Genomic DNA, 11,952 nt, shown 5'->3' with positions numbered 1-11,952 from the left:
CCTAATTATAGAAAATCTGATCTTATGCTTTCTCCAATCAGCAGTATACCAGACCTCAAAATACTTAACTGGGTCTCTGAACTTGCGCTTCAAGAAAATTTTAACAGACCTCGTCCATGCCGATTATTTCCAGGTACATCAGTTGATCAATTTTGCTTATGTAGTGGTTGAACATTCCTCACTTGTGTTGGCCTCCAGAATATGTTAATGTTTATTTCCAAGTTTCTGTCTATCAGTGGACTTATGGTTTCTTGCAAAATAAGAAGTAAAATGAACTCATATGGTTCCGAGTCAGTATGCTCGGAAGGATTATGTCATGGATTAAAATAACCAGTGGCTTAAAAGTATTGTCAGTGCTGCAAATATAACAAGCTGATGAAAGAATAAACTTACAAACCCAAAACTATAGAGTACTGGGGGATTACTGATCTAGTCTTCATGTGCCATTCTTTTTCAATTTAATATGAACGTTCTCATTTATGTGATATGTTAGCTGTTTCTTCTAGGTTTTTCATGAAGCAATCTGTTTACTGTTTCTTCTAGTTGAATTCCTTTCGCTCTTCCCTTGGTAGCAATTTTTCCATGCTAGTTAAATTTGCTTTCTCTATTTAATTTATGTAATTTATTCGAGATGGCCAATTGTGTTTGTGTTGCCATGTCAGGTCAAATTTTTATTTCTTATTTGATGTTAAAGTAGTGGTAATATCACTTCATGTTCTTCTTTTTGAAGAAATTTTATAAAAATACAGAAGATTCATATGGTGCATGCACTGATGTACTTTTAGAATGCAGGTTAACCAGTAGTTTGGGTATTAACTTGATGGTTTGATCTTTTAGAATACAGTGTTAATATCTTGCTGCTTTTTTCTTCTGTATGTCCAGAATATGGTTTACTACAAGATCTCTCATGTGGATCATCGAATATCAAACCCAGAACAAAGGATTGCGAGTGATATTCCGAAGTTCTGTTCTGAACTCAGTGAACTTGTACAGGATGATTTGGCTGCAGTTGCAGAAGGCTTGATATATACCTGGCGTCTCTGTTCTTATGCTAGTCCGAAATACATGCTTTGGATTCTGGTAATTATTGATATAATTTTAATACACGATAATACCCCTACCAATGAGGAGTGATGCTCAATTTTGATATGTTTTGCTTCCTTGGTCTTCCTATAATGTATTAATATGTAAAATGCTTTCAGGGATATATACTAGTTGCTGGTGGAGCAATTAGAAATTTCTCTCCTGCTTTTGGAAAGATGAAATCTACAGAGCAGCACTTAGAAGGGGAGTATCGTCAACTTCATTCACGCTTAAGAACTCATGCTGAGAGTGTAGCATTTTATGGTGGTGAGAAGAGAGAAGAATATCATATTATGCACCGATTCCGAGCTCTTGTTGGGCACTTGAAGCATGTACTCCATGAAAACTGGTGGTTCGGCATGATTCAAGATTTCTTTCTGAAGTACTTCGGTGCCACTGTAGCAGTTGTTCTTATTATCGAACCGTTCTTCTCCGGCGACCTTAGACCTGATTCATCTACACTAGGAAGGGCTGATATGTTGAGTAACCTTCGATACCACACGAGCGTGATCATAGCACTATTTCAGTCTCTCGGGACCCTCTCTATCAGCTCTAGGCGTTTGAATATCCTGAGGTAAATCCATCTGCGTGAAAACTATTCATAGCACTGAATAGTTTCATTTCATTTCCAATCCTGTTATTTTAGGATACATTGCTTGCATCTTTCAGAACTATAGACATTTGATAGAAGTGAAAATGTTTAAGTACTTGCTGATATATTGCGAGCTTTTGTTTTTCTTTGTCATTCTTGTACATATTTTAAGAGTTCTTTGAAACAACACCGTTTATGGCAGTGTGTTGTTCAGTCTGACCTGTTACCTATTGTTGGATTTAATAACCTTTTGCATCTTGTAGTGTATGAGAACTGGCAGAGCCATTAGAGTTTTGCACTGGGACCTTCCATATTTAGGATTAGTTGAATGGGTTATCTCCCATAAAAAAAGTTGAATGGGTTATCTTCTTTATGGTTTGTATATCTAGACAACTATGGCCTATATACGCAACTATGGTTGTAATTTTGCAGGGCAAACTTTGTGGTCCTGTGACCTGCTGTCTCTGATGCTATTCTGCTGTCTTCGAGTTCTGATATTTTTTTGTGACATGATTGACAATGGACTTTCACTGTAATTTGACAGTGGCTATGCAGACCGGATTCGTGAGTTACTAGATGTTTCACGTGAGCTGTCTGGGGTCCGTGATAGATCGTTGAATCACAGCTCTTCTATCGGGAATTACATCAGCGAAGCAAACCATATAGAATTTTCCGGCGTTAAGGTAGTAATAGCATGCTTGGAGGAGCACATTCGCTTTCTGTTTCCTTACATAATTCCATCATTCTGATATGAAATGATTACAGGTGGTGACACCCGCTGGGAATGTTTTGGTTGACGATTTAACTCTCCGAGTAGAAACTGGATCTAATCTTTTAATCACCGGTAATCCTCTCCTACCAATTGAATTTGAACTTTTGACTTAACTATTGCAATGCTTGCTTGAACAGCAGCTATCCAGCACTTATGAGAATGTATGTAGCATCATGCACATTTTTCTTTTACATGTTCTAGAGCATCTGTAAATCATGTCCAGATATCAGACTGCCTGCAGTAATGAACCATGAAACAGGATATGTCGAAATAGTTTCATGTCTGGCCTCTCTGTTTCAAGCTCTTATAGCCTTAAGTAATCTGATAAAACTAGAAGTTAAAGAGAACTTACATTTTACTAGCAAAATAAGTCTTTTCTGTATCAAACTGCAAACTGATCTTGTAATTATCTATGATGGCATTTCTTTTTTGCTATTTTGTTTTCAGATATTTATGGAGCTCATAGGCTGCCGCTTTTACCATTATACACTCTTAGGGCGTAAATACAAGGATATGTTAGGTTCTGTAGTAATTTGAAAACACGCAGCTTCATACATTTGAACACTACTTCCTGAAAGAAGATTAATTAAAAACAATGAAACAAAGTTGGATAATATAGCATTTGCAAGTTTGCAATTTTGGATTCATCAATCAAATTAATGTTGTATTGAAGGCAATCATTTGGTAATCTGCTCAGTTACTACTTACTACTCCCTCCATATCAAAATATAAGACGTTTTTGTAGGCTAGTTTAGCCTAAAAGACGTCTTATATTTTGATAGAGAGGTAGTAGGAGTTACCACTCCGGGTTTTAAGTCTGGAAAAGGATTGGATTCTGCAACAGTAGGCGACGCAAAAGTCATGCATATGCTGTTTAAGTGCATCTACTTGAAAGGAGGCTTATATTCTTAAACTTATCTAGTACAACCAAACTCTCAGTGTCCAACTGTTCATAATCCATGCATGTTTGCATGAAATTCCATATAAGTGAAGTGTTGACACTGACATTTTGTTATTATTTCAGGTCCCAATGGTAGTGGAAAAAGCTCCCTTTTTCGGGTCCTTGGGGGCCTATGGCCGCTAGTATCTGGCCATATTGTCAAACCTGGTGTTGGTTCCGATCTTAACAAGGAAATCTTTTATGTCCCACAAAGACCATACACAGCTGTTGGCACACTTCGCGAACAGCTAATCTATCCTCTCACAGCAGATCAGGAGACTGAACCACTTAGCTATGATGGCATGGTGGACCTTCTAAAGAATGTAAGTCTTCGTATCGATATGCTATTTGTATTTTACATCATGGCCTCTTGAGTTATGTCTCATAACCTGCTGGAATTCGTAATTATGCTCCTTTTACAGGTTGATCTGGAATACTTGCTAGAACGTTATCCTCTTGACAAGGAAGTTAACTGGGGCGATGAGCTATCCCTTGGCGAGCAACAAAGATTAGGAATGGCCAGGCTGTTCTACCATAAGCCAAAGTTTGCTATTCTTGATGAGTGTACTAGTGCTGTGACAATTGATATGGAAGAACGTTTTTGCAAAAAGGTTCGAGCGATGGGAACATCATGCATAACAATATCTCATCGCCCAGCGTTAGTTGCATTTCATAATATTGTTTTGTCATTGGACGGTGAAGGAGGGTGGGATGTTCAGCACAGAAGGTATACATCCTGAACTAATTCACTGAATGTTTATTTGTCCAAAATTAATTCACGGTAAGTTTAATATCACACTTGTTTTTGCAGGGATGACTCATCCTTTTACACTGAAGAGTCTGAACTTACATCACTGGAAACTGAACGTAAATCGGATGCCCTAACTGTTCAAAGGGCTTTTATGAACAGGGCAAAGGTATATAATTACCTGGTATGTCTATTCCATTATTATTAATCGAATCTTGGCTGTGACACAGTTCTATGTATTCTCTTTACTAGAGCAATGCTTCATTAAGATCCAAGGATTTCTACTCTACAAAGGTCATAGCAAATTCCCCCAAGTTGGAAACAGGGCAAACAGTACGAACACCTGTAATCCCACATTTGCAATGCTCCCCAAGGCCTCTCCCTCTGAGAGCAGCTGCAATGCTCAAAATATTGGTATGTTCTGTTTCATGCTTAAACTTGTTCTCTTTGATTTTTGTTCCAATGAGTCAATAGTTTCTCTGGATACTGCATCTTGTTAATAGTCAGTCACTCTTGTATCTGAGATGTTAGAATTTTGAGATTTTACATCAGCAGGTGATAGCAATTTGAGAATTCGAGTATATTGAGGCAATACATGTACTCCCTCCTTCCCATAATATAAGGCGCTTGACTTTTTCTGGTCTTCATGGCATAACTTTGACTATAATTTTTACTTATTCTATGCCTACAACATTAGTATAAAGACATATGAAGTAAAATTGTTTTGCAAGACAAATACGACGATACCATTTATACACATTCAGTTCATCTACGTTGATATATATTAATGATCAAAATTGTGCATCAAAGACCGTGTAAAATCAAGCGCGCCTTACATTTTGGGAAGGAGGGAGTACTAAGGAAGAACCTGACATTACTTATATGGGATGAAGCATATGAAATTATGTCAAGTAAACTTATATCAGATGTTAATATGTTCTCATCTTGCTTCCCAGGTTCCTAAATTACTGGACAAACAAGGAGGGCAGTTGCTTTCTGTTGCTCTACTTATTTTCTCTCGCACCGTGATCTCGGATCGTATTGCTTCACTGAATGGTTGGTTTCTTCAATATCTTCTATTATCGGAAGAGCTATACATGAAATTCTTGTCTGATTCATCTCATCTTCAGGGACTACTGTGAAGTTTGTCTTGGAGCAGGATAAAGCTGCTTTCGTTCGGTTGGTTGGCGTCAGTGTTCTGCAGAGTGCTGCAAATTCTTTCGTCGCACCATCTCTGAGGTAACTGGTTTACGTGCACTCAGTAGACTCTCTTGACATGGGATCATGCATAATCATTTTCTAAGTTGGTTTAAATGAATAACCTGCTGCTTTTGGTTGGTGCTTGGCAGACTGTTCTTCTGGGCATGCAAATTTAAGCTTGGTCGGTTGATGATTATTTGCGTGTATGTCTAACTTCATGGTTTTGATAATTTATGTCTTCACAGAACCCTTACTTCAAGACTTGCCCTTGGATGGCGAATTCGCTTGACCAACCATTTGCTTCAATATTATTTGAGAAGAAATGCATTCTACAAGGTATATCCTGTATCTGCTCTTGTATTCAAGTTGTCTCCCGGTGATGCGTGGGAAGGGTTGTCTGTTAGGATAAGTCTTTTGGAGGTCTGGACAAGGTTTTGGTCAGTTGATGTCTCTTGGTGTGCATGAGATCTGGTTGTGAAATAAGACTGCATGTCGAACGGAGTTAACATTATGGATTTCGACTTTTGACTGAAGCTAAGTTATTCTAGCATATGTTTTCAGGTATTCAATATGTCAGGTAAAAGTATCGATGCAGACCAAAGACTAACACTTGATGTGGATAAGTTGACCACTGACCTTGCTGGCTTGGTTACCGGAATGGTAAAACCACTAGTTGACATTCTTTGGTGAGCTATCCTTGGAATCAGCACTGATATCTACTCGGTTTAATATTTGGTTAGCATGTAAAATTCAGTGTAACAATGTCAATGTATATTACTCACTAGGTTTACATGGAGAATGAAGCTTTTGTCTGGCCGAAGAGGAGTTGGTATATTGTATGCTTACATGTTACTAGGATTGGGTTTCCTGAGAGCTATATCACCCGACTTTGGCCATCTTGCAAGTGAGGAACAAGAACTTGAAGGAACATTCAGGTAATGTTTGATTCCTTGCTGTTTCTTGTCAGACCTGACTTTTTGTTGATTTAAGAATTTTGGAGTGTTGGTTAACCTGGTGAACTGTGTACTAGGTTCATGCACTCGAGGCTGCGGACTCATGCTGAATCAATCGCTTTCTTTGGTGGTGGTTCAAGAGAAAAAGCTGTGAGTTTCTTAACCCTGGATGAGAAAATTTTAAAGTATATATACTGATATGTTGGTAGTGTCTGTTCACCTTTTATTCTTGTCAACTATTTTTATTCGAATCATGAACTACGTTGATATGTGAAATCTGGTAATTGCATGCTAGTTGCATAATTTTATAACTACTCTGCTAAGTATGAAGTAAACAATCTCATGGTGATATTTAGTATATATATAGCTCCAGATCTTGTTTCTTCCTGTTTAATCCATCCATATTGTTGAAAATGGAAAAAGGTTGGTTATGCATTCTATTTACTTGCTTTTTCTTGAAGCATCTATGCCAAAAAAACTCCAGAAGTAAGGTTATCGACAAGGGAAAATACGCTGATACACCTGGTTGTAGATGAACCTGATAAAAAACATTCCGAGATTTTTTTTAGCAAGTCAGGAAAAAGTCAAAATCTTCAAAACTTTTTTTGAACAAACTTGACCTACTGGCGTGCTCGTATAAAAATTTCGACAAAGAAAAAATCCCTTAAAAAATCTGAGCAATTTTTTTTTAGAATAATCAAGGACAATATAGAGTGAATAGTAACTCTAATATAGTGCTGATGTTGTCTTTTTGGCGAACAATATCATGAAAGTCATTTCTTTGCAATTTTTTTTACCAGAGTGTAATGCTTGCGCAAGTTTGTTGTCAAAAATTTCATGATTTTTTGACCAATTTTGCAATTACAATTTTATTTTATTTTTGAAAAATGGGTGCACCTACCCCTAGGTTCCATTCGTTCCCCTCTGTCGGACAAGCTAAAATATAACTAATGCACTTAAGCATAAGCAGAGGCCATTCACAAATTGTCCATTTTGCTGTTTGTCTGTTGAACTTTTTCCCCGTGTTACTAGCATTGTTAGCTATCTTTGCTTACTCCAACTAGTATTATAATATGTGCTTATGATTTCCTATTCCTTTATGTTCTTATGAATCAAAAGATGGTTTCAATAGCTTTTCCTGGCCTTATTTTGTTATGGGATGAATTAGTGCCGTACTGCCGTCCTTATGGTTTTGTTCTCTTATATCAGATGGTCGAGGCTAAGTTCATGAAATTGCTTAACCACTCAAAGGTTCTGTTGAGAAAACAATGGCTTTATGGTATTGTTGATGATTTTGTGACAAAGCAACTCCCGCACAATGTGACATGGGGTCTGAGTTTGTTATATGCTCTGGAGCACAAGGGAGACAGAGCTTTGACTTCGACACAAGGTTACTCAACATAAAATTGCTTCAGTTGTCAGGAGTAGATTATTTTAAACTTGAACTTGGCAAAACCTTTACTCTTTTGTGCAACAGGGGAGCTCGCACATGCTCTGCGGTTCTTGGCATCAGTGGTGTCACAAAGCTTCATAGCCTTTGGCGATATTCTTGAGTTGCACAAAAAATTCCTTGAACTTTCTGGTGGGATTAACCGGATCTTTGAGCTCGAGGAGACTCTGCGTGCAGCTCAAAAGGGTAAGTTTCAGTTGGTTATGGCTTGGCTAGGACAGCTGAATAGTGCGGTTGCACTACTAGTATTGCAGGATATAACTAATCTTACTGTATGACATGCATCATGTTTGGATTAAAAATGTGACATTTTCCTACAGCATGCTTGTTATGGACTTATGGCACATCCTGTTTAGCATATTATATATGATGGAACTTTGGCACATGTCTCGATCTAAAACCGGTTGCCTTCTCACTATGCCAAACATAATAGAATGCTACATAGAATGGCTGCAGGAATTTGATGTTCCGCCAAAAGTTGCAAGTTTGTGTTAAGTTATTGATACTCTTTGCATTGATGACTAGCTCCGCACAGAGTTGGCAACTTGTAACACTGGGTTGTGTTATAATTTTATATCAGTAATGTCCTAAGTTAGCTAGTGGCATGATCATTTTATAAGTGTTACAGCAATGTCTTCCGCCAATTAAACACAGCTTTTCAATTGTTTCCTGTAGATGCTCTGGTGCCTTCCAGTGCCATTAGTGCAGCCTCAGACGAAATTATTGAATTCCATGAAGTGGACATTGTAACACCATCGCAGAAGCTATTGGCTAGGAAGCTGTCATGCAGTGTGGTACAAGGGAAAAGCCTTCTTTTGACTGGTATGTCACCTGTCTGTGCTCTGAAACCTTCATTTATCTTTATAAGGCAGTGAATCATGCTGACTTACCTTTTTACCTTGATTTTCTGAAGGCCCCAATGGTACCGGGAAGAGCTCTGTTTTTAGGGTGCTCAGAGATTTATGGCCTGCCTTTTCTGGGAGAGTTACCAAGCCCTCTGAAGGGATGTTCCATGTTCCTCAGAGTCCATACACCAGCTTGGGAACCCTTCGGGATCAGATCATATACCCTATGTCAAGGGAGGAAGCAGAGATGAAGATTCTTTCATTATATAAAGCTAGTAGGTGCCACTCAGAATATGGGCATATTGAAATACCGTAAACTGTATATATTGAACTGCATATCCTTCCTTTTTACTATGAAATTGCTTGTAAAAATGGAGTAGTAAATTATATGTTTGCTTCTCCTGGTAACCTGAAATCCTGTGCTAATGTAGGCAACAGGTCTAGTGCTCCTGAGTTGCTAGATGACCACCTGAAGACGGTTCTTGTGAATGTCCGGTTGGTCTACCTTCTAGAGAGAGAAGGTTGGGACTCTACCCCAAACTGGGAAGATGTTTTGTCGCTGGGAGAACAGCAGAGGCTTGGGATGGTAAGTGTTAACTTCACTGCAAGCTGTGCAAACTGCCGAAACCATTGTTTGTCCCCTTATATCTTCTAATCGAACTGTTTTGTTTCAGGCTCGTTTGTTCTTCCACCATCCAAAATTCGGCATCCTCGACGAGTGCACAAAGTATGTGCAGCGCCACAACTCTCTTTGACCATTTTTTATTTTCATTCACTGATCAATTACTGTGGGTCCTAAAAAATCGCACTTCATTGCAGCGCTACGAGTGTTGATGTTGAAGAGCATCTGTACAGGCTAGCAACAAACATGGGCATAACTGTGATCACTTCATCACAAGTAAGTGTTCGTGCAATTCCCGCTAATTGTGTAAAGTATCTGCTGCGATCCCAGCTCAGTTCTTTGTTGAAGCCTCTGCATTTGAATTTTAAAGTTGTTCTCATATAATCTTGATTTACGGTATTTTACTGAAACTTCCTTTTCACTCTGTTTGCAGAGGCCTGCTCTTATACCCTTCCACTCCGTGGAGTTGAAGCTCATCGACGGCGAGGGAAACTGGGAGCTGTGCGAGATCCAGCACTGATTGACGCCGCCAGCTAGAGTTTTATCGGCTCTCACTTACTTACGCCACACAGAAGATGCTGCTGCTGCTACTGCAGCGATTTGTTCATATCGGGTCGCCTTCACAGACCGTCTGGAAGCTGTAGCAGCCTGTACAACTATGAAGCAGGCCGGAAAAGAAGAAGAAGAATCCGCTTCAGGAACTCGACGCAGAACATTGCAATCATAGTCTAGCTACACCGAATTTAGTAACAGCTGAACGAGCAGGGGCCGGTGGTAAACCAGTTACTTAGGATTGGGAGGTGTTTCGGTTTGGAGGTGTGGAGTGAAGTAGGAAGAGAGTGTAGAACAGCAGTACATAATCTCAGAGCAGCTGTTGATGTGAATTCATCAAACCTATTATTGATTGATTCCATGCTAGTGTAGTACATATGGAATAAATTTGGCTGTTGTTGCCATCATCTCCGTTCGCTGTCGTCATCAAAAACTGTGTAAACAAAAGGAAGCAAACTACAATTGGTATTGGTTGTTGACATCACCAAACTACAATTGCATGTTGACATAGAAAACTGTGCAATACGGTATTGGTTGTTGACATTACCAAACTACAATTGCATGTTTCTTTTACATTCTCCACGTGTATGGATGATATGCGTTTGGTTGTATATTAGGCCTCTTTTGGTTCATAGGATAGGATTATCATAGAAATAGGAATCTTGTAGGAAATGAGATGACATGTATCTCAAATCCTATGAGTAGGAATAGGAAACAAGATGTCATTTGATTGACACCAAAGAAATTTTTCCATTAAGTCTAGACACTTTTTTATTTTTCTATGAAATGTGGAGGATAGGAACCAATCCTATATAGGAATAGGAATCCATTCCTATGAACCAAAGGGCTCTAAAAGAAAAAATTCTATAAGAATCCTATCCTCTAGAATTCCTATGAAATTCCTCTAAACCAAAGGAGGCCTAAAACTTGCAAAAGGGACTGTATGTTGCAACGGAAGAAAAAGGGACTGTATAATCGCCAAAGGCTATGATCACATTTTCCTCCATTACGAGATACAATATCACTCTTTCTCATTGCGCGTGCCGACCCAGGTGAGGAGATTCACAAACGTACTTTTCCAGCTGCTGCCGTGTGGGCCGGCCCAGGTGGGGGTGGGGGGGATTCCCCTGTCTAAAACGTATTTTTCGATGTGCTACTGTGTGGGAGTTTCCTATTTGGTGCGTAGTGACCTAGCGTGTACCCCCTCCTGCCTTCGATCCTGTTTCCGGCCGACCCATTTTCGGATTTCTTTCTCATCGGTTTTGGGAAGGTCCTTGAGCCTGTTTTTTTCTTTCCTTTTTCGTATTTCTTTTCTGTTTTTTCTTTTTCCTTTCTTTACTTTTTAGTGAACACCCTTTTGAATTTTCGAATATTTATTTGAAATCATGAACAATTTTTTAAAATCATGACCATTTTTTTAAAACTTGGGGACATATTTGAAATCATGGACATTTTCCAAAGTCGTGAAAGTCTTTACAAATTTGTGATTATTTTTAAAAATCATGAACATTTTTTGAATCCATTAATATTTTATTAACTGTGAACAATTTTTTAAATCAGAAAACATTTTAAAAAATTGACGAACATTTTTTTGGGAATTGATGGCACAATTTTTGAACTTCACAGATACTTTTTTGATTAAACGAACATTTACTGAAATGCATCATAATTTTTTGAATCAGCGAATATTTTATGAATCAATAAACTATTTTGTAATTCATGAACAGATTTAATTTTTAGGACATTTAAAAAAATTCAGGAACATTTTTTGAATTGGCAATCTTTTTTCAATTTTAACATTTTTAAATATACATTTTTCAAAATAATGAATAGTTTTTAATTTCATTAACATTTTTATAAAATCGTGAACATTATTTTATAAATTATGAACATTTTTTGAATCCACAAACAATTTATAATTGATTGAACATTTTATTTCCAATTTGTTTTAAAAATGGAACTTTTTTAAAGTTCCAATTTATTTAAAGTAGAAAAAATAATAAAAGTAAAATAAAAACCTAATTAAAAAAAGCCGCCTGCACATGGGCCGGCCGAAACAGGCATGCTGCGTCTTCTCACAACGCGTAGAGCACCATATAGGAGGTCCCTACTCCATGGGCTAGCCCAGGCGAGGGATTCCCCTGTGTGAATTTTTTTTGTCACCTATAGGTATACTTGGCCATGGGCCGGGCCGG

The 11,952-nt window shown here is 38.2% G+C and overlaps 1 protein-coding gene across 1 annotated transcript in view; it reads left to right on the top strand.

The window, feature by feature from the left end:
- Window positions 1-10,332, top strand: part of LOC123185980 (ABC transporter D family member 1) — a 38,132-nt gene extending 27,800 nt beyond the window's left edge. The window contains exons 4-26 of the mRNA XM_044597784.1: window positions 73-133; window positions 883-1,080; window positions 1,203-1,657; window positions 2,220-2,358; window positions 2,441-2,519; window positions 3,472-3,710; window positions 3,810-4,114; window positions 4,199-4,304; window positions 4,388-4,549; window positions 5,092-5,191; window positions 5,266-5,374; window positions 5,581-5,671; window positions 5,897-6,021; window positions 6,121-6,270; window positions 6,366-6,438; window positions 7,498-7,678; window positions 7,766-7,924; window positions 8,414-8,560; window positions 8,652-8,858; window positions 9,015-9,169; window positions 9,258-9,310; window positions 9,403-9,481; window positions 9,639-10,332. Of these exons, the coding sequence (XP_044453719.1) occupies window positions 73-133; window positions 883-1,080; window positions 1,203-1,657; window positions 2,220-2,358; window positions 2,441-2,519; window positions 3,472-3,710; window positions 3,810-4,114; window positions 4,199-4,304; window positions 4,388-4,549; window positions 5,092-5,191; window positions 5,266-5,374; window positions 5,581-5,671; window positions 5,897-6,021; window positions 6,121-6,270; window positions 6,366-6,438; window positions 7,498-7,678; window positions 7,766-7,924; window positions 8,414-8,560; window positions 8,652-8,858; window positions 9,015-9,169; window positions 9,258-9,310; window positions 9,403-9,481; window positions 9,639-9,725 (3,460 nt within the window). The 3' untranslated portion in view covers window positions 9,726-10,332. The remainder of the gene's footprint in view (window positions 1-72; window positions 134-882; window positions 1,081-1,202; window positions 1,658-2,219; window positions 2,359-2,440; window positions 2,520-3,471; window positions 3,711-3,809; window positions 4,115-4,198; window positions 4,305-4,387; window positions 4,550-5,091; window positions 5,192-5,265; window positions 5,375-5,580; window positions 5,672-5,896; window positions 6,022-6,120; window positions 6,271-6,365; window positions 6,439-7,497; window positions 7,679-7,765; window positions 7,925-8,413; window positions 8,561-8,651; window positions 8,859-9,014; window positions 9,170-9,257; window positions 9,311-9,402; window positions 9,482-9,638) is intronic.
- The last annotated feature ends 1,620 nt before the right edge of the window (window positions 10,333-11,952 follow it).

Source organism: Triticum aestivum, chromosome 1A (assembly GCF_018294505.1).
Source record: "Triticum aestivum cultivar Chinese Spring chromosome 1A, IWGSC CS RefSeq v2.1, whole genome shotgun sequence".
NCBI classification, from domain to species: domain Eukaryota; kingdom Viridiplantae; phylum Streptophyta; class Magnoliopsida; order Poales; family Poaceae; genus Triticum; species Triticum aestivum.
The sequence above is the reverse complement of the archived record's forward strand: the minus strand, read 5'-3'. Positions and strand labels throughout refer to the sequence as shown.